This window comes from Macaca fascicularis, chromosome 5 (genome assembly GCF_037993035.2).
Source record: "Macaca fascicularis isolate 582-1 chromosome 5, T2T-MFA8v1.1".
Taxonomy (NCBI): Eukaryota; Metazoa; Chordata; class Mammalia; order Primates; family Cercopithecidae; genus Macaca; species Macaca fascicularis.
The window spans coordinates 7,481,316-7,509,020 of NC_088379.1; the positions used below are offsets into that span (position 1 = coordinate 7,481,316).

The following is a 27,705-nucleotide window of genomic DNA, read 5'->3' on the forward strand; positions in this document are numbered from 1 at the left end:
GGACTGTAGGTAGGGGAGGAGGCAAGGTCTCCTCTGCAAAGGTGCTGCTTAAGAGTAGACGCTATGTGACCGCAGCCTGGGTGCCTGTCTGCCTTTCCCAGCACCCTGTGAAGGGTGGATTCCCAACAGGAGTATGTTCAGTGAATGAATGTATGAAGCCATGCTTTAGAGCTGCTGTTTTTGTTCTTACCTTCCCACTATCTCCTTTTTCTAGCTTTTTTGCTTGGTTTTATGTTAGTGCCGGTGTACTTCTCAGAACACGAATGTGTGATCTGGCCAAGAGCCACAGAAACTGCTCTGGGCTCAATGTCTCCCATCAGGTGTGTCCAGGCTGTTGATGTCTTAAGGGATCCAGGAAGTGGCAACTCTATTCCCACCCAGGTTCTGTATGAAATTGAACAGTAAGACAAAGATTAGGCAGATAGGGGCAAAATGTCATCTTCCCTATTGTTAAAGGCTAATTCCAAGAGCTATACATCAATGTGAGAGCCAGTGGGCTTGCCAAACTACCTGAGAGTTAAGCAAACTCCATCATCCAATCACAGTATCACTGGGGGGTTCCTTGTGGGGGGCAGCCTACCCCTAGGGAAGCAGAGCAGAAGTCGGAGTCCCAGAGAGAAGCAAGAGAGATAAGCCAAGCTGTCCCAGTTTATTCCCAGTTTACAGCAAGAAGAGGAGAGAGCCAGAGAGAGGTCAGGTCCTGCGCACATTGAGCTCCTGGCACAGGGAGGAAGTAGCCACACTTGGGGGTAGAGGGAGCATTTCCGTGACTACCGGCTGCTTTGTGATCCTCTGTAAAAGGCGAAACCTGCCAGAGTGAAGGTGACTGTTGTCAGAGAAGAGCTGCTGGTGAAGGGAAAGCTGGGGTTTGGATTGGCAGAGGGAATGGGTATCGTGAACTGTGCTGGAGGCCACACTGCACCGAGGGAACCCAGAGGGTTGAAGCCTTGTGACAAGACTGCTTTTCTGGAGTGCTGGGTCATGGCCAGTGGATGGGGGAGCAGCCCTGTGGAGGAACCTTCTCAAAGACCAGACTGAGAAAGAAAAAGGCCATCTCACCAGCACCCTTGGAGCATAGTCACAGGATGAATGTCTTGAACGAGAAGGTGATGCAGAGGTGGCAACCCATGGGGACATCAGGTGCAGACTGTACCACTCCCACCCAGCGGCTCAAGGCTGGACCTCAACATCCTCCATAACCCCTCCCTGCCCCTACCTCATCTCCCCCTGCTCTGTCTCATAATTATTTCTAATCCATCTCCTCTGTTTCCGGCTGTGCCCAGCACCATTTTTGCCTAGATACATACAGTGGGCTCCCTACTGCTTCCTGTTTGTTCCCCCTTCCTTCCAATTGGTTCTCCTTGCAGCAGGGAGCATCTTCTTCCTAAAGCCCAGCTCTAATCCCTTATGGATCCTGAACCAGCAGACCCGTCTCCTTTTTTTCCCAAACTAGTCATTTTAATAGAAGGAACTAAGCACATTCCTTCCTGTAGTTTTTTTTCTTTTTCTTTTTTTAAAACCATGTCAACCTGAAATAATTGAAAGAATCAGAACCCAGTGTTCGAGAGTTTATCCAAGAGAAAACCTGGGTATTGCCATCTGGGAAACACAGACTGCAGAGAAATGGGGTCAGCACTCTAGAGCTAAAAGTTAAGGTCTTGCTTATATAAGAACAAAACAAAGAGATTTAACAGGATTACAACATTTTCTACACAAGGCTAGTTTGTAAGTTACAAGTTTAATTAGTTACGGTTTGTTTTCTTTTCTGTATGGCTCGTTTTCATTTCCTTTCCAATTTAAAAGAGTATATTTAACATTCCGTCTTGGCAAATGAGATAGCCATGAGGTCTGTGTGTGAGAGAAGAGGGAAGTTAATCTGTAAGGAAGATCAAAAGGAAGCCGTCTTTTCTGGCGCCCTCTAGTCATTTACGGCATTTTACACAACAATGTAGGCTGGGAAGAAGGCTAATCGGTAATCAGAGAAACAAAAGTTCAGCCCCGTAGGTTACAGCTTCCTGTCACGTGACTCAGGCCCGAAAATCACATTCCTTTATGGCACCCAATAATTTAAAGTTTCTGCAACTTAGGTTTCAAATTACTTATTTTCACGACTATTTACATTTTCTCTTGGTGGCAAGTGTAGAATATTGTTTTCTTTGCCTTTTAGTTTTTTTCTCTTTGTTTTTGTTCTGTTCAGGATTTTTGTTTTATTTAGACATTTCAATGCTTTATATCTCACATTACCACTTTTCTTTCTTAGGTTCTTTCAATTTTTTTTTAGTTTTTAATTCCAATACTCAGTATTATTACTGAAAATACCTTCACCTCATTCTCTTTGTTTGTCACCCATGGTCCTTTAGAAGTTTGTTACTCTCCCAGGCCTCTGCTTTCATCATAATGTATAAAAGACGGCTCTGTGTATAATTAACTAGGCTTACAAGGCAATCAGTACACTATACTAATATGGCATAGTGATACTAAAAAACTGTTGCGGCCGGGCGCAGTGGCTCAAGCCTGTAATCCCAGCACTTTGGGAGGCCGAGATGGGCGGATCACGAGGTCAGGAGATCAAGACCATCCTGGCTAACACGGTGAAACCCCGTCTCTACTAAAAAATACAAAAAACTAGCCGGGCGAAGTGGCAGGCACCTGTAGTCCCAGCTACTCGGGAGGCTGAGCCAGGAGAATGGCTAAACCCGGGAGGCGGAGCTTGCAGTGAGCTGAGATCTGGCCACTGCACTCCAGCCTGGGTGACAGAGCGCGACTCCGTCTCAAAAAAAAACAAAAAACAAACAAACAAAAAAAAACTGTTGCTACCCTCTATCAAATTGCTATCAGATACCAGGCTTATAGCTGATGCTCTTCATGAGTGTGAATCTCCATACTCAACATTGCTACAAGAATGGCATCTTGAGGTCCATTCTAAGCTCAAAAAGGTTAGTGCCCAACCCAGGGTCCACCACCAGGCATGTGATCGGACTTGGTCTGCCTTGGCCCTCTGTGCAGCATCTCCTAGTTCACACTGGCATCCTGGTCCCAAGTAACATACTAGTCATCACTTCTTCCATAGCATGAACAAGGGATCCAAGGCAGATGGGGAGGAGACATCTGAGGATCTCCATGCTACAGAGGGTACACATGATGACAGCTTGCCTTGGGAATCCTTGTGTACTGGGCCACCTTATCCAGTTGACACATGAGAGACAGCATCACCAGGGGGCTGTGTGACTTGTTCAGGACCATCCAACGAATGGGTTGTGACCCTTACAACTCAAAGCCACATCCATTTGATTCCAGCTCACCCATCCTGATCTACTTGCCACACATTCATAGACACCTAAGGAAGTTCCACAAAAGGCATTTGTGGAAAAAAAAAAAAAAAGGAGCAAGACATAAGACACTGACCAAGAACATAGTGCAAGAGTAAAGACCAGCTGAACCAGGCAGGTGAGCCCAGCAGGTGAGCAGAGGCCTTCAAGGACGGGAGGTGAAGGGAGCTGGAGGTCTGCGATTCCCTGAGCCTGTTTCAGCACCCTCCCCTGCCCTGACCTCATGTCTGTGGTTTACATTTGGGGCAGACCTTTGTCCTACCTCCCAGCCCACACGCACAAGCCAGACCCTTCACCTGGTCCTGGGCTGAAGACACAGCCATCTGCTCCGGCTCTGGAGGAAGGACTGGCCAGTTGGTGCTCCCCAGGGTGTTTCCAAGGGTGATTTCGATTTCGTTTTTGTCTTATGCATTGATTGAAGAACTTACCTCCCTTCCTAAAGTGTGATGGCATTTTAATAAGAATGGTGCCTACTTCCTTTGTTTGCATTTTAGTGCCAGGCACCTTGCTAGACACTGTATATGTGTGTATGTGTATGTATTAATATATGCATATGATAGAGGTATATGTATGTGTGTGTGTGTACATATGAGCCATCCACATGTGAGTTCTACGTATGAGTACCTATATGTACGTCCATAGTCCATATTTATGCTAGTGAGGTGTACGGAGAGCTAAACACTTTCCATCTATCCACTCTAATCCTTACACAGCGTTAACAGAAGTGCCACTGTTATTGCTCTATGAGAGATAAGGACTCTGAGGCACAGGGAGTTGAAGTGACTCCAGGGTCACGACTGGTCTTCAGACTCTGCGTTCTTGCTGCTCTACTGACCTGTGCCTTGTTCATTACATGCTTTACCCTTCCAAACTTCTACAAGTAAGAACCATTAACATCCCTGTTTTATGGATGTGGAGACTGAGTCTCAGAGATGTTAGTGACTTTGCCCAGGTTCTTTTATGTAGCCAGGCAGTGGCAGACCTGGCACAGGAAGCAGAAGCTCTCTGTGCTGTCACTGTCACGCCACCTCCTGACCACATGCCCTGATCAGAAATGTCAAAGAATGTTTTCACCAAACAATGGCGGTTATTTCCCACAGTTTCATAATGCAGGGTGAGTGTGCCTTGGCTCCTACAACTGTGAAATGCGGCTTGTGACAATGAGAGCCCAATCGTTTCAGGGCTTTTGTGAGGTGCCTTTTAACTTTGGAGTGGGCTGCAGTGCTCATCTTCTTTCCCACTAATGAAGCAGCTCCACATGCTACGTGATCCAGGCCTCACATAGAAAGGCAGACACGAGGCATTTGTCATCTGTGACCTTTTCGTGACAGTCCATCTTCACATTCGGCCATTTCATTGTGGCAGGTGCCAAGAGAATAGGCACTCTTGAGTTGACAGCTTTGATGTTCCTCCTGAAATTGATCGATTACATCTCTTAGCACTTGCATGGCAGTTGTTCAGATGTTTTATTTGCAGGATAATTGCAGAGGGAAAAATGACAGCTCTCGTTCTGTGAATGCCCATAGCTAAGAGTTGCTTGATCATGGTATTAATCATGGTTTTCCAGAGAAACAGAGTCCATAGCAGATAGATAGATAGATAGATAGATAGATAGATAGATAGATAGATAGATAGATAGATAGATAGATAGATAGAGATTTATTCAGATTTATTCAGGGAATTGGAACATGCAGTTATGGAGGCTGAGAAGGTCCACTGTCTGCCATCTAGAGGCTATAAAACCTGCAAACCTGGTGGTATAAGTCAGTCTCAAGGCCTGAGAACTAGGGAAGCTGCTGGTGTAAGCCTGAGAGACCCAAGGCCAGAGAACCAGGAGCACTTTGGATGTCCAAGGGCAAGGAGAAGACGGATATCCCAGCTCTGGAAGAGAAAGAGAATTCACCCTTTTCCCAACTTTCTGTTCTGTTCAGGCCCTGGGGATTCAATGATGCCCACCAACATTGGGGAGGGTAATCTTTACTATCTGCTGACTCAGATACTAATCTCTTCCAGGCTGGTGTGTGGTGGCTCATGCCTGTAATCCCAGCACTTTGGGAGGCTGAGGCGGGTGAATCACTTGAGGTCAAATTCGAGATCAGACTGGCCAACATGTTAAAACCCCAGTCTCTACTAAAACTACAGAAAAATTAGCTGGGTGTGGTGGTGTACACCCATAATCCCAGCTACTTGGGAGGCTGAGGCAGGAGAATTGCTTGAAGCTGGGAGGCAGAGGTTGCAATGAGCCAAGATTGCGTCATTGCACTCCAAGCTGGGCGACCAACTGAGACTCTGTCTCAATAAAATAAAATAATAAAATTAAAAGATGCAAATCTCTTTCAGAAACATCTTCACAGACACACCCCAAAATACTGTTTTACCAGCCCCCTGGGCACCTATTAGCCCAGTTCGATGACACATAAAATTAACCATCACAATCATGTCTTGCGAGTGGGAGGTCCTTTGGGGTTCATGAAGTTGGAAAGATGGAGCTGCATCTTGCTGACACTGCCCCAGAGGCCCACTGTGGAGCCCAAGCCTGGCAGGCCATGTGCTGTCCCCAGAGGGACTTTGACTTCACTGTTGGGCTGCAGAGTATGCTGGGACTAGGAGCACCTGCTGGGTGACCCCTTCCTTTACTGAAATCTTCCGCAGATATCCATGCCAACCCTCAGCCCCAAATTGATATGGCTCTTGTCTGGACTCTTCCATCCAACAGAAGGGGAAAGAGAGGCCGGGAGGCGTTGGGAGAATTGTCCGCAGCCACACCAGCATCAAGTGGTGGAGTTGGTGTGTCTGCCTCCGTAGCCCAGGCCTGTGGCTGGGACTGCAGGGAACTGTTGGGATGAGAAGGCCTTCACCTCCCAAGGTGATTCTTTGTGTTCTTCCCACTGCCTCCCCTGTCCCCTCCCCTTTCTCCCATTTTCTGTCTTCTCCTTGCCCTTCTCTGCTCTCCCCCATCCCTGTTCCTTCTGCTTCCTTTTTTAGGGAATGTTTTGTGTGGTGGTTTCTCTGCGCTAGGCAGTTTAAAGTTTCTGCTTTTGAGATGTTCACAGTTTGAGGTAAGCAGCCAATTCTTCCATCAAGCATTTGGAAGTTTGCATCCTGCTTTCACATGGAAAACCCACCTGACTACTCTGTAGCTCTACCTTGAAAGAGTGTCTGTGTGACTAATTCAGGAAGACTTGTATGACTGATTCCTGGAGGAAAGGAGAGACCGACGAATATGAGCCTCTGGCGGCCGCTTTGTCTGTACAGCTGGTAGATTAAGGGAGGAAGGCGTCAGCTGTGGTCACAGGTAGCTATCCCATGGGGCCAAAGTGAGCAGATGAGAAATGGGAAACTCAGCTACAGATGCCCAGTCCTTCTGATGGACTGATTACAAATGCACAGATACAGAATTTACAGCCTGGAAGACATTGGAGGGCATATACATTTTAGAATAAGTTAATCAAGTTTCTGAATAAATTTCTATTATGATTGCATTAAACTTACAGATTCATTTAGCAGTTGCCTATCCTATCCAAAAATGTAGAATATTGCTTATTTTATTTGGAGCTTCTTTTAGGACCTCTAGTGAAATTTTACAATTGTTTTCATGAGTAGGGTGGCCGTACATCTCAATTTGCTTGAGACAGCCCCAGTTGCCTTATCATCCCCACATTCCTTCCCATTTCTTTCTCAGCTTAGGAGAGAAATCATATGGTGACCTTATGCATAAGGTCTTGTATATTCTTTATGGTGATTCCCATACACAGTATAGGTTTGGCTGTAATCGTGAATGATTCGATTATATGTTTTATATTATTCAATGCAGGCATAAAACATGTAACTAATTTTTATAAGCCTTTCTAGACTCCCATATGCTATCCTGGGAGCCAGACTGCTGGCTCCAGAGTCCTGTCTCTGTCATGTTCTAGCTGTGTGACCTTGAGCAAGTTACTTAACCTCTCTCCACCTTAGTGTACTCATCATTCAAGTATGGATAATAGAAGCGCCTACCTCCTAGGATTTATCTATTGATTCCATTGATGTTTTACGCAGTCATAATGTCAACAAATGACTACAGCTTTGTAGCCTGCCAATTCTTACACCTTGTTTCTTTTTCTAATTGCTGTTTCAATGTCCTTATCTGCTTGTTCCACCATCTCTCTCATTTCTATTGATTGGATTTTCTCTGGTTTATGGATCATATATTCCTGCTCCTTGGCATGCTTGGTAATTTTTGATTGGATGCTGGGCATTGTAAATTTTGTGTGTTGCGTACTGGATTTCATTGTGTTCTCTTTAATAGAGTTAGAGCTCTGACAAGTAGTTGAATTACCTGGAATCAGTTTTATTCTTTGAAAACTTGCTTTTAAGTGCTGTTAGCTTGGGTTAACAGCTGCGTTTAATTAAGACTAATTTATTCCCACTACCAAGGTGATGCCCTTCTGTGGATTCTGCCAGAAGTGTTATTGATTTGTTATTGATTTCTAATGTCATTGCATCTTAGTTAGAGATCAAAGTATGTATAAAGATTCTTTGGAATGTATTTATACTAGGCGTTATACTAGGTCTGCTTTAAAAGATTTGTTCTCAAAAAGGCTGAGTATTTTCCGCTGAGTATGGAAAAGGGAGCATTAAGAGGTGGGTGGGAGCCGGTCATGAGGTCTGCAAGGCTGCACATAGCAGCTCAGATGTTTTGAAGTAAAATCAACAAGATTTAGTCATTTTGTAGAGAATATTTGGTGGGGAGTACCATTGGGGAGGTCTCTTGGTCCATCCTCCTCTCCTAACCTCTCCTGTGGTTGGCTTAGGGGGTTTGGGCCTCATCTTAGTTTGACCTAGTCCTTTCCTTCTGTGTGTCAGCCTGTGCTGAAAGTTACGGCAGACCCCTCGGGAAGGGGATTGGCTTCTGTGAACCTACAGGTTCCCATGGCGCAGGAAGGTCTCATGCCACAGCAAGGATATGGTTGACCTGAGGGGGAGATGTCAAAGTTGCTGTAAGTGATGCTCGGTTGGGTCAGTCCCACCACCCTCCCCAGTGCACAGAGTCCACTCAGTGTAGGGACATTCTGGCCACCTGCCCTGGCCTCAAGCCAGTCTCCTCAGCTTGGGGCAAGTTTGTCAGATCTGTTGGACTGTAAGGCTATCGCTCAAAATGCCTCCTGGCCAAGCCCTTCTTTGCTGAATTCCTGGCCAGGATAGATAATGTGCCTTCTTTCTCTTGCCTCAATGTCTGAGTGAGTCCACAAAGCAGATTGGAGACACAGCACAAATTATGTGGTTAATGTTTTACTTACCCATGATTGGAAATAGATCTGTCTGTCTGCATCTATCTGTCTATCTATCCATCCATCCGTCCATCCATCCATCTGCCTATCTGTCTGCCATCTGTCTATCTGACCCTTGAACAACATGGGAGTTAGGGTGCTGACCCCTCACACATCACAGGTGGAGCCCAGCGGGCTCACCACGTTAAACAAACAAAAATCAAAGTTTCAGAGGCTATTGTGCCTATGATTTGTAGGGCAGAGTTCCCAAAGACAAGGTAGCTCCAACAGAGAGAGACAGAGTGCACTCCAGAGATCTGCAGGGCATCCTCAAGTCTTCAGCTAAGTCCTGCGTATGACGTGCATAAGTAGAACTTGTGTGTAACATCTGAGTCCCCCCAAATATGCCATTATACGAATAACCTACTGTTGACAGAAGCCTTACGAATAACATAAACAGGTGAGTAATATGTATTTTGTGTGTTATTAAATATGTGTAAGAAAGTAAGCTAGGGAAAAGGAAATGTTATTAAGAAACTCATGAGGAAGAGAAAATATATTTACTGTTCATTAAGTGGAAGTGGCTCATTATAAAGGTCTTCATCTTTTGGGAGAACCCGCCCCTGCTGGTTAACGTGGGTTCTTTTCTGTTTCTTTAAGCGTCTCGGCTGGTTTGAGAAATAAAGGGAAAGAGTACAAAAGAGAGAAATTTTAAAGCTGGGTGTCCAGGGGAGACATTGCATGTCAGCAGGTTCCGTGATGCTCTCCGAGCCGTAAAACCAGCAAGTTTTTATTAGTGATTTTCAAAAGGGGAGGCAGTGCATGAATAGGGTGTGGGTCACAGAGATCACAGGCTTCACAAGGTAATAGAATATCACAAAGCAAGTGGAGGCAGGGGGAGATCACAGGACCACAGGATGGGGTGAAATTAAAATTGCTAATGAAGTTTCGGACACGCATTGTCATTGATAACATCTTATCGGGAGACAGGGTTTCAGAGCAGACAACCTGTCTGACCAAAATTTATTAGGCAGGAATTTCCTCGTACTAATAAGCCTGGGAATGCTACAGGAAACTGGGGCTTATTTCATACCTTTGGCTTCGACCATAAAAGACGGCCACCTCCAAGGGGGCTGTTTATAGACCTACCCGCAGGGTGCATTCTCTTTCTCAGGGATGTTCCTTGCTGAGAAAAAGAATTCATCAATAGTTCTCCTATCTGCTTTTGAAAGAAGAGAAATATGGCTCTGTTCCGTCTGGCTCACTGGCAGTCAGAGTTTAGAGTCTTATCTCCCTTGTTCCCTGAACATTGCTGTTATCCTGTTCTTTTTTCAAGGTGCCCAGATTTCATATTGTTCAAACATACATGCTCTACAAACAATTTGTGCAGTTAATGCAATCATCACAGGGTCCTGAGGTGGCATACATCCTCCTCAGCTTACGAAGATGATGGGATTAAGAGATTAAAGTAAAAACAGGCATAGAAAATCACAAGGGTATTGATTGGGGAAGTGATAAGTGTCCATGAAATCTTCACAATTTCTGTTCAGAGATTGCAGTAAAGACAGGTGTAAGAAATTATAAAAGTATTAATTTGGGTAACTAATAAATGTCCATGAAATCTTCACAATTTCTGTTCAGAGATTGCAGTAAAGACAGGTGTAAGAAATTATAAAAGTATTAATTTGGGTAACTAATAAATGTCCATGAAATCTTCACAGTTTATGTCCTTCTGCCGTGGCTTCAGCTGGTCCCTCCATTCGAGGTCCCTGACTTCCCACAACTTTCATCCTCATCATTTTCACATTGAATAGGCTGAGGAGGAGGAGGAATAAGAAGAGGGATTGATCTTGCTGTCTCAGGGGTGGCTGAGGTGGAAGAGTTGAAGGAGGTGGAAGGGAAGGCAGGAAACGCAGGCACACTCATTGTAACTTAAAATATTTTAATTGATACACAATATTTGTACATATTTATGGGGTGCATGGTAATCTTTTGTTACATACGTAGAATGTATAATGATCAAGTCAGGGTATTTAGGATATCCATCACCCCATGTATTTATCATTTCTATGTGTTGGGAACATTTAAGTCCTCCCTTCTTGTTATTTTGAAATAGAAAATACATTGTTATTAACTATAGTCACCCTAATCTGCTATTGAACACTATGTCTTATTTCTTCTATCTAACTGTATGTTTGTACTCATTAACCAGCCTCTTTCATCTCCCCCACACCCTTCACCACCTGTGATAAGTATCCTTCCACCATCTGCCTCCATGAGATCAGTTCTTTTTGCTCACATATATGGGTATGAACATGCGGTGTTTGTCTTTCTGTGGCTGCCTTATTTCACTTAACATTGACGTAACTTTAATTGAAAGCAAATCCATGTGTAAGTGGAAAAAGGCAATTCAAACCCAGTTATTCAAGAGTCAACTGCTTATCTACTTACCTATTATCTATTTCTGCTTTTTGCTTTACTCCAAAACTTGAAGATTTTTGATACCACTATATGAGAGTTCCCTTATTGCTTTTCACAGCAGCATAGCATTTCACTGTATATGTGAGCCTTAAGTGATTTCGTCTGCCCTCAACTAATGGATATTTAGGTTGTTTTCAACCCCTTGATATTTTAAACAATCCTAGACCCTCTGCATATATCCTACACCCCTCTGTAGTGAAGCAGGCAGAGCAACTATTACTGTCTCTATTTCACAGATGAGAATATTGAGGCTCAGGAAGAGTAAGAGGCTTATCCAGGGTCACAAAGCTGGTACATGGTAGAACAGAGACTAAAGCACAGGCCTCTCCATTACCATCCCTACATTTGATTAGCAGATCTATTTGATGGATCCACAAATGAAAGGACATTTCAGTTCCTCTTTGGTGTGATTCTTGTGCTGTGTTTGAACAGCGTGTACACAAATTTCTCACAAATAATTTTTTTTTTTTTTGAGATGGAGTCTCGCTGTCACCCAGGCTGGAGTGCAGTGGCGCTATCTCGGCTCACTGCAAGCTCTGCCTCCCGGGTTCACGCCATTCTCCCACCTCAGCCTCCTGAGTAGCTGGGACTACAGGCACCTGCGACTACGCCCGGCTAATTTTTTGTATTTTAGTAGAGACAGAGTTTCACCGTGTTAGCCAGGATGGTCTCGATCTCCTGATCTCGTGATCCGCCTACCTCGGTCTCCCAAACTGCTGGGATTACAGACGTGAGCCACTGCGCCTGGCCCTCACAAATAACTTTAGGAACATTTAAATGTAAATGACAATGACATAACCATATTTCCTCTTCACCCATCATTTCTGGTCTTATTTTAATGATCTTGCTCTCTGTCTGCATGGCACATCTGCCACGTGTCTGTTCACCCATCCATTATTCATTCACTATTTCCAGATTTCATTATGTGTCATGCATGCACAGTTCACTAGAAATGCCTTCATTCAGAAGTGGAGCTCCTGGTTGCCAGCGACGGTGCATCCTATTGTGTTTCTGCGGCTGCCTCAGCAATTATGTAGGGGTAGTCGGTACTTGTCAGGAATGGCCCTTCACACTCTCTGACTTCAGAAGGGACTAGTGTTTAAGCATCAGAATAATGTGCTGCTTTTCAGTGGCTTGACAAGAGAGAACCCTGGTGGTCCTTAAAGAGCTCAGAAAAGAAGGCATGTTGAAAGGGAATCCATTTAGGAAGGGAAGAGAAAAATCCATCCATCCATAAAGATTGGGAAAGCCTACAGACAGTTATCCTGACATCTCCCCTTGCCCCATCTTATCCCTTGAGGCAGCCTCTGTCAAATTCATCTCCCTGAAGCACCATTTTGAGAGATGTTCCATAGCTTCCCACTGACCCCAATAAAATTCACATTCCTGAGCTTGGCATTCAAGGCCTCATGGTCAGACTTCATCTTACCTTTCTAATCTATTCAGTTTGTACCTTTCATATGCCAGAAGGTTACCATGGTTATCTTGGGATGGTTTTAATTTAGTAACTTTTCTCCTACTTTTTTAGATTGTCTATTTTTTAATTTTCTTTTTCATTGTTATCAAACATATGCATGCCTTCTTTTAAAGGGTCAAATAATTCTACAAAGCTTGTGCTGAAAAAAGAGTAGATTCCTCCAGCTGTGCGCACACGCACACGCATTTTCAGCTCCCCAGAGTTAACGACTTCCAACTGTTTAGCTTGGTCTTTTGGTGCTGACCTCCATAACTCTAAATAGCATGCTTGCTTTGCTATTTCTTGATTTCTCTAATTTGGGATTATCTGTTTCCTTTTCCATATGAAAGATGAGGATTTACTCTATTTTATTCTCTTCACTCAACCTGTGCCACATATCAGCCCTTTCATTATCCCCCACCATAGTTAGGTCAGTATTTATGGCTTCTATGATTATAAGCATGTAAATGTTACCTACAGTTGAATCTTGTAGGAAACTACAATCGTTTTTCTTTACTGTATAACTTTTTGTTTTTCCTGGAGTTAATATTGTCCTTTAGTTTCCTTAGGAAACTGTTTTACTCTCTTTCTTCTCTAAACCTGGACCACATATCAGCTCTTTCCTCATCCCCCACCATAGTTAGATCAGTATTTGCGGTTTCTATGATTATAAGCACTTAAATGTTATTCACAGTTGAATCTTGTAGAAAACTGGGATCCTTTTTCTCTACTTTGTAACTTTTTGGCTTTCCTGGAGTTAATATTGTTTTTAGTTTCCTTTTTGGTTACTTTTCTATGTATTTATCACCAATTTAATCCACTCCTTTTTACTTTTTTTTTTTTTTTTTTAATTTAAGAGACAAGGTCTTGCTCTGTCGCTCAGGGTAGAGCACAGTGGCACAGTCATAGTTCACTGTAACTTTGAACTCCTGGGTGGTACAAGTGATTCTTCTGCCTCAGCTTCCAAGGTAGCTAGGATTATAGGCATGCACCACCCTACCTGGCTAATTTTTTAAATTTTTTATAGAGACAGGTTTCTCACTACATTGCCCAGGCTGGTCTTGAACTCCTGACCTCAAGCAGTCCTTCTGCCTTGCCCTCCCAAAGTGCTCGGATTATAGGCATGAGCCACCATGCCCAGCTTTATTAACCCACTTCTTGATAGTAGACCAAATACCCTATCAGGACCATCACACATGTCACGTCTTCTGCTAATCCCATCTTTCAGGATACATCTCTCTCTCTCTGCCTTCTGTTGTGTTCCAGTTGGAAACTGACATCTGTGCCTCATGTACAATTACCATCTTGGGGTCACACTATGAATTCCCTTCATCCCTCTCTTTCCTGGTTTCATCCTTGTTTTTAGTGAAACACATCTTTTATTAGTTTCCTGGGAAAGGGCACATAGGAAACTTAATATTTTGGATTTTTTCAGATTTTTCCAAGACTGAAAATGTTTTTATTCTGCCCTCATACTTGACTGATAGTTTGACCAATCTAAAATTCTGGGAAATTTTCCTGAGTTTTATTAATGATTACATCTCCTATTGTCTAATTTGTCTTTATAGAACTCTCAGGATTCCAAGGTTGACCTCTTGTCCTTTATTTCTTTTTTTTTTTTTTTTCCTTTTTTTTACTATTTGTCTTTTTGCTTTACTTGCTGGAAGATAGCATAAGTTTTATCTTATAAGCCTTTAATTGAGTTTTTCATTTATGTTTTCAATTTCTAATTCTTCAAGAGTATCTTCCTCCACCATCCTGATGCTGTCTTCCTAAAAAAAAAAAAAAAAAAAAAAAAAAAAAAAAATTATTGTTTTGAGGCTGCTATAACTTGCTATATCTTTCTAATAATGTTAATGATTTTTTTAAATTCCTGCATATTCAGTCTTAACCTCTGTGTTCATTAGAGACTTTCCCAGGTATGTGGTCATCTTTGATGGTCTGACGATATTTAAGAGTGGGATAATAAGAAACTGCCTTAAGGCTCTGAGCCTACAGCCAGGGCTTGTAGATTGTGGCCTTCATTCTGGTGGCTGGGCTGGGCCACTCTGGGGGGGAATCCCCAGTGTGAGTATCTTTAGCTCTTTCATCAAGGCTAGTTGAATCCCCCAAAGACCACTCCAGGTCTTTTGTCTAGATGGTAAAGGCCTGGCTGTCCAACATTTGGGAAGCCAAATGCAGGAAGAGAGCTGGGGTTTTAGTAGTCAGTATGTAAACTTCCAATAGGGCCCTCTGTTTTCAGATGTGCCTGAGTTTCCTCCCCTAAATTCAGAGACTTTTCCTGAGACTATATCTCCAGTCATTTGCTGGGTATAGGGAAGAGAGTGCCCTGCTGAGCAGAGGATGGGTGGGGGGAATTCTAGGAGCCTATTTCCTAATGAGGTGTTTACCCTTTTCTTCTGTTTTAGCTCCATCTTTTACCTCCCACTTCTAGATGTATCTGATGACTACATTTTCTGAGACTTGGGAAGGTAGATTCTGCAGTATAAATTATGTTGCTTCTTGCTTACTCCATGACTTACTTAAGATTCAGTTTTTTGGGGGGATCTATGTAGTTCTTTCCCAATCAGTCATCCAGTTTCTAACTTTCAAAATTTTGCCACTGTTGTTTCCTCTCTCATTTCCTCCATATTTACCCTCTGCCTTAATGAAAGCACTGGATGCATCTTAAAAATTTACTGTTCTTCACTAGGAATCTCCACTGTAAAGATTTTTTTATATTGTGCATGTATTTTATCATTAGAAATGAAGAAACCTCTTTAAAATAGGGGGGAAAATTCAATATGGCAAACCATTATTTTAATCTTTTTTGTGCAACTTGAAAGAAATCCTATTTAATAATGATAGTAAAAATAATAAAGTGGTAATGATGATGACAGCTACTGTTTATTAGCAAACCATTATTTTTATCTTTTTTGTGCAACTTGAAAGAAATCCTATTTAATAATGATGATAGTAAAAATAATAAAGTGGCAATGATGATGACAGCTACTGTTTATTAGGTACTCACTAGCTACCAGATACTATTTCCTTTTCACAGGAGAAACTGAGACTCAGAGAGGTTAAGCACCTTGCCCTGATCACACAGCTAGGTCAGTGGTAAGTTTGTATGTAAGAATTAATAGATCAACCTTAAAATACAACAAAGCAAAACTATGCTAAGTGATGTGAGGTGATGCCCCTCATTTCTTTGGGGAATTTGCACTTTGATAATGTAGATGATAGGGGTGGTAGAAGTAACTTTCTAGGCATATAAATTAATTTGTCTGTGTCTAAAATTTAAGCACTAATGATGCTTATTTAGCAAGATAGTATTTCATTCAACAAATATTAACCCAATGGACCATCAGTGAATCTACTTTCCTCCTGATACAATATGCCACAGGGAGTTTTAAACATTTCCCATCTTTTTACCTGCTCTGGGTATCTTGAACCCATTCAACAGAACATGGATTAAACTTACCTGCTTTTTAAGGGGACCAGCCACTGGAATGGGAATCTTCAAATGCACATTTATATTTCAGCAGCGTTTCTTTAGCCTTATTCTCCCAATGTTTGGATGCAAGTTTCTTGATAATGTTACCAGCAGCAAATCTGTACAAATCTGTGGCAACTTTAATTCTTGACTCCTAAGAAGAAAGACTTTAACCCAAGAGCATAAGACAGAAAGAGAGACTGAGGCAAGTTTTCAAACAGGAGTAAATGTTTATTGAAAAGCTTTAGAGCAGGAAGGAAAGGAAGTAAAGCACACTTGGAAGAGGGACAATCAGGCGACTTGAGAGACCAAGTGCACAGCTTAACCTTTGACTTGGGGTTTTATACATTGGCATACCTCTGGAGGGTTGCATACTGTATTAGTCCTTTCTCACACTACTATAAGGACATACCCAAGACTGGGTGATTTATAATGGAAAGGGGTTTAATTGATTCGCAGTTCCACAGGGCTGGGGAGACCTCAAGAAACTTACAATCGTGGCAGAAGCGGGAAGCAAACATACCCTTCTTCTCATGGCAGCAGCAAGGAGAAGTGCAGAGCAAAGAGGGAGAAAAATCCCTTATAAAACCATCAGATCTCATGATAATTCACTCACTCTCAGGAGAACAGCATGGAGGTAATCACTCCCATGATTCAGTTACCTCCTATGACACGTGGGGATTATGGGAACTACAGTTCAAGATGAGATTTGGGTGGGGACACAGCCAAACCATATCACATCCCTTCTCCCATGATTCTTCCCTTGGGATGGGCTGTTCACATGCACAGTGGCCTGCCAGCACTTGGGAGGAGCCGCATACGCAGTGTTTTTGCTGACGTTATGCACATGCTCACTTGAGGCGTTCTTCCTTACCAGTAGAATGTTCCTAGAAGGTCATATACTAGTTATACTCCGCCATTTTGCTTCTTAGTGCACATGCGTGAGCCCACTTGCCCGACTCCTGAGTTCTTATCGGGAAGGTGCTTATCACCAATTTCAGGTTTTTTCTATCGTTGGGAGACTGCCATTCCCTGGCATCAACTGCAACCAGTTATTATTTTAAAGATGTAGTTAACAACCACTTGACCATCACCTGATGGCCACCTGACATTCCTGGTAGTTGGGGGGCTCTCTCCTGCCCTGCTCATGTCTGACTAGTTACCTACTGTAACAAAACCTCTCTAAATACCTCTCTTTCCACTGAAGGATGTTGCTAGTGGCACTCCTAGATTCTCCTTCCCTTGCCCACTTTTCTCCAAGGAGGAGATCATAATCTGATCATAATGATCATAATCATAAATGCAAGGAGGGCATTTATGATTGGTGGGATTAAAGAAGGAATGGGACAGGCTCAGCTCAGCCCCCTCCTCTCTGGGAACCAGCCTGCCTATAGGAAAGCCCCTCTTATCTGTTTATTAAGTGATGAATTTGGTAGGGAGGCCTACTGTTTGGGGGATTGTGAATTTGTTTGGATACAGATCTGAGCCACATTCTCTAATCTAGTTTTCAATATCAAAGCTGACATTTGGTGTCTGTCTGGGTCACCCTTTCATCTAGTTGTATTTGTTTCCAAACTTGGGCAAGGAGAGGTGTGATGTATTGAACTCTTTAGAATCCCAATAACTCTCTGCTGGTTGATACAGGTAGACTTTATTATATGTTTAAAGGACATTATAATGCATAGAAGAAACTTTTCCTTTGAAATCCACGTGTTGTCAGGGAAAAAGTGTAAGAAAGTTGTTTGAACTTCTCCTTTAAAGAGTATTTAGCAGCATATCATTTTGCAAATGAATTTGTATTATTCTCAGTGGCTTGAATATTTAATGAAGCCTGTCATTAATACCTCATAGAAATGCAAATCTGTGTTGTTTCCCAGGATTTCTTCTAGAAAAGGATTAAAACCCTCTCTAGAGACACATTTTCATGGTGCTGGAACTAACAAACTAAGCTTTCCAAAGAAGAAAAAAGAATTTTGGAGAAGCTTTTTTTTTTCTTTTTAATTTCACTGTCCATGTTGTTCATATATTATATACAAAAAGCTTTACACTTCACCCACATTTGTGCATGCATTTGCATAAATAAAACTTGAGCTATCCCTCATGGCCACCTCACTCTGCCCTCTGCTCTGCATGTCTGCAGGGGTCTGGGTCTTACGGGACACTTGGACCACCACCCACCCAAGAGGGGAAGATGGAGACCACCAAAGATAACGTGAAAACCCTAGCTCATGGCAGGCATGTAATAAAGAAGACCTCTATTGGCTGAAGAATGATGAGGTTCATAAATTTGGAAAGGAGACCTTTATTTCTCGTAACAGGTTGCAGCCTGCAGGGGGGCAATTCTGACAGGCTAGGAAGCATAGCATCTGGTTAGAAGCTGAAAACGGCACTTAGTGAAAGGGGCAAAGGAAACAGGAATTTGTGCTAAACAGGGTGGCTTAATATACATATGTAATAAGCTATAGGAGAAGTCATGAATATTTATGAAAGGAGAAACATGCACAAGTGTCGTCATTGAGCTTCATGCCCCTTCATGGGTCCTGTGTCTCCACTCAAATCTCATATTGAATTGTGGTTTACATAATCCCCACGTGTGTCATTGGAGGGACCTGGTGAGAGGTAACTTAATCACTAGGGCAGTTACCCTCATGCTGCTCTCGTGATAGTGACTGAGTTCTCACGAGATCTGATAGTTTTTTAAGGGGCTTTTTCCCTTTTTCTTGGTACTTCACCTTGCTGCTGCCATGTGAAGAAGGATGTGTTTGCTTCCCCTTCTGCCATGATTGTAAGTTTCCTGAGGCCTCCCCAGTCCTGCAGAACTGTGAGTCAATTAAATCTCTTTTCTTTATAAATTACTCACTCTCAGGCAGTGCTTTATAGCAGCATAAGAACGCACTAATACAGGTCCCATGTACAAAATAATGGTGGTGCTGGCATGATCTGAGGGTGGTGTTTTCTACCTTCTGACATCAAAATGTGAAGTAGAGGACACTAAAACCCTCACTGAGCTTCCTCCATAGACTGTCCAGAACCAATCTGTGGTCAGTGTGTGTTATCAGGAAGGAATGCTAGTTGGTTGCTTTGTCAAAACAGCAAAAAGGAGGGGCAGTGTCAGGTAGTTGGTTAATATCAGGGGTGGAGTCTTTTGAAAGAGCTGGTTTCTATTTAGCCCTTAGGGAAGAAAGCCTAATGATGGTTAGTGAGGGAGGAGGTGTAGCAAGGTGTGTCCAACCTCCTATCCCATTATGGCTGGGAACTCAGCTTCCAAGGTTTCTCTGGGGTCTTCTTGGCCGACATGGGGCCCATTCAGTCAGTTAGGGGGCTTAGAATTTTATTTTTATTGATCACCTTTTACCCAATTCTTGCCATGCCTCGCCCATCACTCAAGTTTTTCCTGTTCAGGGACATTCGGCTCTCTTGCCCTTCTCACGGTCTAAGGGGAAGCTCTGCCTTCTTGTCCCTGACAGTTCAGGGCCTCTGCAGTATGGATTCTTCTCCCCACCTTTACGGCTTCATCTCCCACTTTCCCTCTTAGCTTTTATCTAATTCAGCCTCACAAGTCTCTGTAGGGCCCCCTGCCTCCGTGCCTTTGGTCATGCTGTTCCTCTTCCTGAATGCCTGGATCCTTCAGTGTCTGCTTCAAATGCCAATGTTGTCATGACCTTCCCTGACCCCTCCACCTTCTCCTTTCTCTAAACTACATAGCACCATATATGGAACCTCCGTTATGGAACCCACCATATTCCACCTTTGGTAATAAGAGTATTAACACCATCACCACCACCAAGGACAACAACGGCAACATTTGTTAAACACTCCAATGTGTCAGGCACTGTTCTGAGCACTTAAAAGTATTAGATTATTTAATAATCAGAATAACCCTATGAGGGACTTCTGCTTGTGACCAAGACAGAATAAAAGGTATCAGAATTACTCCTTACCTAAAACAAAACAAACAAAATCTATGAAACAGTGATTTTCAGGACACTGGACAGCAGTCAAAACTGATCCCTAAGAAATAAGAAATAAAGGAATTCAGCCCTGTCATTGTCCCAGCTTACTGACCTGAAAGGGTTTTTAGGCTGAGGCACAGCAAGAAGGCAAAGTCACAGCAGGTCTACTAGGGTAGACCCCTTGAGTAGAAGAGGCAAAGCTTAGAATTTGGGGAAGCCAAGTCGGCTAGATTTCACAGGACAGAATCCCAGAAAAGAAAGAGCTGCACAGAGAAAATTCCAGAGGTGTCCACTGGGTCCCCTTGAGTATTCTGCTGAGACCTGCTCAGCACTTCCATGGAAGAAAATTGCTCAAAGCCAGGGGAAATACCACCCAAAATAATTAGAGAGAAGAGTACCCAGCATTCACACCAGGCTGGGGATAGTGACAGTTTCTTCCAGCCAGACTAGAAAGCCTCAATTCGGAGGGCATCAAATATAGTACTCAAAAAGGTCTTGCCTCGGCAATGGAAATAATGAGCCCTATGCTGGTCCTACATAAAAGAGCTTAAAAACATAACCCAAAAGGTCAGCCTGTTTCCAAGTAGTTTAACTGCATCTGAGAACAAAGCTAAAGAATAATTATAGAAACACAAAAATATCCAGGACCCAACAAGGTAGAATTTACAATGTCTGTAGTTCAGTTAAAAAGTACCAGGCATGAAACAAACTGGAAAATATAACTCCTCATGAGGAGAAAAAGCAATCAATTGAAACCCATCCAGAACTGACACAGATGTTAGAATTGACAGAGAATGGCATTAACCCATTTATGCCTAGTGTTCCATTATTGGAATGGTAAGCTTGTGGGAGTTGTTTATATCCTACTGCTCAAGGTCATCACCAAGTTGTGATTTTTCACACACAAAAAATTGCAACCTCCAGTCTAAATGGGGTAAAACAGTCATTATAATTGTGTTTCATATGTTCAAAAAAGGTTAAGTATAGATATGGAAGACGTAAAAAGATATCTATATGTCTATATTTACATCTATATCACACATTTTTTTTTCTCTAAAAGTTTGATTTGAATATACACACACACAAACATATACGTGTGTGTGTATGGGAATTAACAGCAGATTAGACATTGCTGAAAAAAATTAGTTAACTTGAAGATAATAGCAATAGAAACTATCTAAAATGAAAACAGAGAAAAGTGAACAGAGTACCAGTGAGCCATGAGACAACTTCAAGTGGCCTAATGTGTGGGTAATTGGAATTCCTGGAGAAGAGGAGACAGAAAAAGAAGGATGAAAACATATTGGAAGAATTAATGGTAAAATTTTGCCTAATTTGATGACAACTGTAAACTCACAGATTTAAGAAGCTCAGTGAATCCCAAGCATAAGAACCTTGAGGAAAATTTTTCCAAGGTACATCATAATCAAATTGCTCCAAACCATTGATAAAGAGAAAATCTTAAAAGCGACTAAAGGAAGAAGATACATTATGTACACTACAAAGCTAAGGTCAGGGTGACAGCTGATTTCTTATTTCAAATAATGCGAGTGAGAAGACCATGGAGCAATGTCTTCAAAGCAATGAGGAAAACCTGCCACCTGAAATTCTTTATTCAAAAAATACATCTTTCAAGAATGAAGATGAAATAAATGTTTTAGACTTACAATGCTGAAAGTTTTCCTTACTAGGAGATTCATACTGTAAGAAATGTTATAGGAAATCAGGCAGAAGGATTTTCATAACAGATAGAAATCTAGAACTAAGGGAGGAAACCACCCCTCATATTGTCTTATGTCCAATTTCTGCCTCCAAAGAAAGAAGAAGTAAAAACTAAAAGGCAGAAATGAAATCCACAAGCAGACAGCACAGCGCCACACCCTGAGCCTGGTAATTAAAGATCGACCCCTGACCTAATTGGTTATTTGCATAAAAAAGGCACTGTGAAGATCCCTGCCCTGTTCGGTTCCTTTCTAATTACCAGTGTATGCAGCCCCTAGTCATGTACCCCCCACTTGCTCAATTGATCATGACCCCCTCATGCAGAACCCCTTAGAGTTGTGAGCCCTTAGAAGGGACAGGAATTGCTCACTCAGGGAGCTCAGCTCTTGAGACAGGAGTCTTGCCGATGCTCCCGGCCGAATAAACCCCTTCCTTCTTTAACTCCAGTGTCTGAGGGGTTTTGTCTGTGGCTCTTCCTGCTACAGATCCACACAAAAAAATGAGCAATGGGAATGGTAACTACATGGGTACTTATGTTAGATTCTCCTTTAATTTTAAAAGTCTTCCAAAAATTGACTGACTGTACATCCAATGGAATATTATCCACCATAAACAGGAAATGAAGTTTTGATACAACAAGTAGATGAACTTTGAAAACATTATGCAAAGTAAAAGAAGCCAGACACAAAAGGTTATTCTGTAGTTCCATTTATATGAAATATCCAGAATAAGGAAAATCATAGAAACAGAAGATAGGTAGTTGCCAAGGACTTGGGGGTGGGAGGACTGGGGAATAATTGCTTAAGAGGTGTGGGGTTTTCTTTTACTCTGGGAATGGTGAAAATGTTCTCAGACTAAATAGAGGTGGGGGCTACTTAATCCTAAATGTCACTTAATTGTTGACTTTAAAGTAGTAAATTTTATGTTATGTGCAGTTCACTTCAATACAAGAAAATTTTAAAGATTAATTGACTTGTTTCAATGAAAATAATGACAAAGTAGTATGAAGTTTATAACGTATATAAAATTAAATGTATGGCAGAAATAGCACAAAGACCAGGAAGCAAGAAATGGAAGTAAATTAGCATAAGGTTTGTAAGCCAAAAGTATCTGAGACAGGTCTCAATCAATTTAGAAAGTTTATTTTGCCAAGGTTAAGGACACACCCATGACACAACCTGAGGAGGTCTTGATGACGTGTGCCCAGGGTGGTTGGGGCACAGCTTGGTTTTATACGTTTTAGGGAGGCATGAGACATCAATCAATGCACGTAAGATGTACATTGGTTTGGTCTAGAAAAGCGGGACAACTTGAAGTGGGGACTTCCAGATCATAGTTAGATTCAAAGATTTTCTGATTGGCAATTGGTTGAAAGAGTTATTGTCAATAGAAAGGAACATCTGGGTTACACTAAGGGGTTGTGGAGACCAAGGTTTTATCATGCAGTTGAAGCCTCCAGGTAGCAGGCTTCAGAGAGAATAGATTGTAAATGTTTCTTATCAGACTTAAAGAGTCTGTTCAATCTGAAATTCCAGAAGGAAGGATGGTATAAGGAGGCATGTTCAGCTCCCCATTCCCATCATGGCCTGAACTAGTTTTTCAGGTTGACTTTGGAATCCCCTTGCTGAGAGGAGTAGTCCATTCAGATGGTTGAGAGGGGGGCTTAGAATTTTATTTTTGGTTTTTGTACTCCATGTGAAGTGATATAATATCACTTGAAGTTACCCTGGGATAAGTCAAAGATGTGTACTATAAACCCTAAAGCAGCCACTAAAATAACAAAACAGAGCTATAGCTAATAAAGCACCAAAGGAGGGAAGGGGGAAGCATAAGAGCTCCTCAACCCAGAAGAAGATGGTAAAAGGTAAATCTCAAAATAATTATATTCAGTCAAAACAGCTAGATAGGTTGGACACAGTGGTTCACACCTGTAATCCCAGCACTTTGGGAGACTGAGGCAGGTAGATCACTTGAGGCCCGGAGTTTGAGACCAGCCTGGGCAACATGGTGAAACCCCATCTCTACTAAAATTACATAAATTAGCCAGGCATGGTGGTGCACGCCTGTAATCCCAGCTACTCAGGAGGTTGAGGCAGGAAAATCGCTTGAACCCAGGAGGCGGAGGTTGCAGTGAGCCGAGATTGTACCATTGCACTTCAGCCTGGGTGACAGAGTAAGACGCTGTCTCAAAAAAAAAAAAAAAAAAAACAGCTAGACAAAAAAATACATACTGTATGATTTCCCCTTATTAAAAAAAAAAAAAAAAAAAACTAGAAAATGTAGACTCGTCGATTGTAACTGAAAACACATCAGTGGTTGCTAAGTGGGGGGCAGGGGGTAGGTTTATCAAGAACATGGATGTGTTCACTACCCTGGTTGTGGTGATGGTTTCATAGGGGTAGAAATATGTCAAAATTTATCGCATTGTGTACTGTAAATATGTGCAGCTTATTGTACAGAAGTTATACCGCAATAAAGCTGTTTTGATTAAAACAACAACTACTCTGTGTTGGATGGTATTATTTTCTCCACTGTATAGATGAAGACGCATAGGCATGCAGAGCTTAATGATTTGCCTGAGGTCAAGTAAACCCTGGGCACCTGGCTTGAAGTCTATATGGAACAAAACAAACAAAGAGAAGTGAGACCGCTTCAGAGGGAACCAGAGACCCAAAGGAGAAATAGTAGAATTTCAGGAAGGGAGGATAGGAGGACATTTCAGTCATTTCAGAGAGCACGAACCACAGACACAAAGCGCATGGCGTGTAGGGCACAGTGCGCAGTTGGGAATGGGAGTCCCAGATGTGCATGTGTGAGTGGGGAAGGGGCAGAAGAACAGACCAGACCTGTCCAGGGGGACCTTGGCTGGGATTGGCGTAGGGAGCTCCTTGGATCCCATGCTAAGGAGTTGAACTTCCATCCGCTAGGACATGGAAAGACTTAGAAGTGTTTTCAGGAGAGCGATGGGCTCGGGTGACTCTTGAGGATGATATGTATGGAATGAAGGATGGCTGGGCTCCCCAACCCTCCTGGAGTCTTCATAAGCAGGGACAGTCTTATCTGATGTTGCTCCCTCCAGGTTCCCAGTGCATCTCCATTGTAAACCTTTGGTGGTCCTCAGAATCCCAGGTCTGTGAACTCTGAAAGACTGTTCTCCTCCACCCTCCTCTACTCACTGTTCTTTGTGTTTGGGTCCATTCCTGCCCCCTTCCAGGTTCGAGGGGAATTGCTGCGGGAGAGAGTGCAGCGGCTGGAGGCACAGGAGGGAGGCTTTGCACAGTCGCTTGTTGCTCTGCAGTTCCAGAAGGCGGCCCGGGTGACCGAGACCCTGTCAGCCTACACCGCCCTCCTCAGCATCCAGGACTTGCTCCTGGAAGAGCTAAGTGCGTCTGAGATGCTGACCAAGTCGGCCTGCACGCAGATCCTGGAATCGCACAGCCGGGTGAGTGCAGGCGCTGGGAAGGAGAGGCAGACAGAGCTGGTTCTTTCTGGTACCTACCTCTGCATCTTCCCCTGTGGAATAGGCTGCAACCCCTGTCCTGTCTATGCTGCAGGGTTGTGATGAGGATTAAATGAAGTGACTTATTGGAGAGTACTTTGCACTCTCTCAACCAAAGATGGCTCTATTTCATTGCTCTGAGAAGCAACCCTTTTGGATTTTAATATCTCTGAACCTTGGCAGTTGCCATGGTTTCATTGGCAGTATTGTTTCTTTCGTTATACTAGGGAGGACAACAGTGTATCTTCCAATTAGCACATCCTAAATGCAACAATATATTGGGTTATTTATTATTTTAAAAATTCTAGTTATTAGCGTTATCGCAATGTGCTACATTCTTTCCAAAATGTGCGAGGTATATCCATAAAACAAAAGCTATTGTAATAACTGTTTTGGTGACTAATTTTAGGTCTTTTATGTGTAGATTTTAGAATTTCATTTATTATATATTATTATCATAATTACATATAGTGAGGAAAAAACCCCTCACATTTATTGAAACCCTAGAGTGGGGAGGGAAGCGCTACTAAGTTGTGAATAGACATGCTCTCACTTAAGTGTACGTAATTCTTTACTTAGTTATACTTAAGATTATTACTGAAGCATAATTAATAAGAAGGTACAATTTTATGCTACTTTACAATTACGCTGTTTGTCATTATATTCATCATTTAGCTGTGCAGTAAAGTAGATCTTGTTATTATACTTAGTTCTCAGGTAAAGAAACTGAGATTGGGGCAGATGGCAGGTCAAGTTCTTTGTGAAGACCACATGACTGATTGTGAAAGGAGCCAGGAATGGAATCTGTTTCTGACTTCAACCCATTATGTCATGTCTATGGACTACACCAGTTGAGTTTGCCATGTGAGGTTCCCATTACTTTCTTTAAAACGTAGCAACAGTAGATGCTGAAAAGTCTAAAAGTATTTCGGGAGTGGGCAGACACTATGCACCCTGCGCTGTAACAACTATTTCAGGGATAGAAAGGAAGCAAAAGCATTGTAAGTAATTCCAGCACAAAATAGCCAGATGCTGGACATATAAAAATGAACATATTTTTAATGCTTTGTGAGCTCACAAGGGCCTATGGAAGAAAATCCCTGAAGATATGCAAGATATATCCTAGATAAGGTGAACTCACGGAGATAAGTGGGGGCAACTTCAGGAGCCAGGTTTACCTCGGAACAAAGGCTGAAACCTGCAGCACAGAGACTTGGGATTAATTTTAGAGGAGTGGGAGATGAGGCTGTGGGATGTCTCAGTTAGTGAGAACACCCAGCGAGGGGTGGGAGGAGAAAGCTGCCTGCTGGCAGAACCCATCTCCACACCTGCTCCAGGTGAAGCTCTTCCTGTGAGTTTTTAATCGAAGGCCTCTGCTAACATGAAGAACGAATCCAAATGCGTTTTAGCCATCCAGTCACGAAATCTCCGAGGTGATAAATTAAAATAATTCCAGGTTAGTTCACTGTCTGCATGCAAAGACAGATCCTCTCCAGAAAAAAAATATTCTCAGTGGAGTAGCTCAGGATTTCCATAGATCAAGTTCAGCCGAATGTGAGCTCTCAATTGAAGAAGAAAGTCACCGAACACAAAGAAGCAAGGCAAGATGACCTGCATACAGGAGAAACAAACAAAGCCAGATTACGATCCCTGAATACTTTAGAGATCCAAATTATCAACACAGAATCTAAAATAATAATAATTTGTGAAATTGTTAAAGATATTACAAAAATGATTTAAATTTTTTTTTTTTTTTTTCTGTTTTTCAGACAGAGTCTTCCTCTGTCGAGCAGGCTGGAGTGCAATGGCCCAATCTTGGCTCGCTGCAGCCTTGACCTCCTGGGCTCAGGCAATCCTCCCACGTCACCCCTCCAAGTAGCTGGGACCACATGGGCATGTGCCATCATACCCAGCTTTTTTTTTTTTTTTTTTTTTTTGGTATTTTTTGTAGAGATGGGGTTTTACCCCATCTCAGCTGGGCTCAAATGATCCTCCCGCCTTGGCCTCCCAAAGTTCTTGGATTACAGGTGTGATTTAAAAATTTTATTCACCTGGAGCATATAGTGAGTTTAACTTGCATATATTTAATAAAAGACTCAAAATAACAACAAGAACAATTGCTAGAACAGGGAGAAATTGATAAATCTGTCATCATAGTGGGAAATTTCAGCATACTTCTGTCAGTGGTTGATTTATTGATCAAATGAAACACAGGTAAAGATATAGATGAACTAAACAACACAATTAACAAGGTGTTTTAATGCACATGTAAATAATCTTATAGCCAAAAAATAATGAATATATATCTCCAGCACACATCAGAACAGTTAAAAATAATTGACTATACAATATTATTTTAATACCTTTTGACAAGGGGAAATTAAGTTTAATTCATTTTTAAAAAGATGATTATAAAGTGTCCATAATTTGGACTTTGGAAATTTTTAAATTGATTTTGAAAAATCAATTTTAGGCCAGGCACGGTGGGTCATGCCTGTAATCCCAGCACTTTGGGAGGCTGAGGCGGGCAGATCATGA

General features: G+C 42.3%; 1 protein-coding gene across 9 annotated transcripts in view; it reads left to right on the forward strand.

Moving 5' to 3' along the window:
* The window catches only part of EVC2 (EvC ciliary complex subunit 2), a 188,209-nt gene that overhangs the window by 98,097 nt on the left and 62,407 nt on the right, over positions 1-27,705 (forward strand). For 4 of the 9 annotated variants that reach the window (XR_012434648.1, XM_065544758.2, XM_005554453.5 and 1 more), the window contains one exon: positions 24,883-25,110. The exons of 2 other annotated variants lie outside the window; for them this stretch is intronic. Coding sequence is in view for 6 of the 7 variants with exons in the window: in XM_065544758.2 (XP_065400830.1) it covers positions 24,883-25,110 (228 nt within the window). In the remaining variant the exon portion in view is untranslated. Of the gene's footprint in view, positions 1-18,745; positions 18,815-24,882; positions 25,111-27,705 lie in introns of all 9 variants that reach the window. 3 more of the 9 variants (XM_074039405.1, XM_074039408.1, XM_074039407.1) reach the window with 1 other exon arrangement.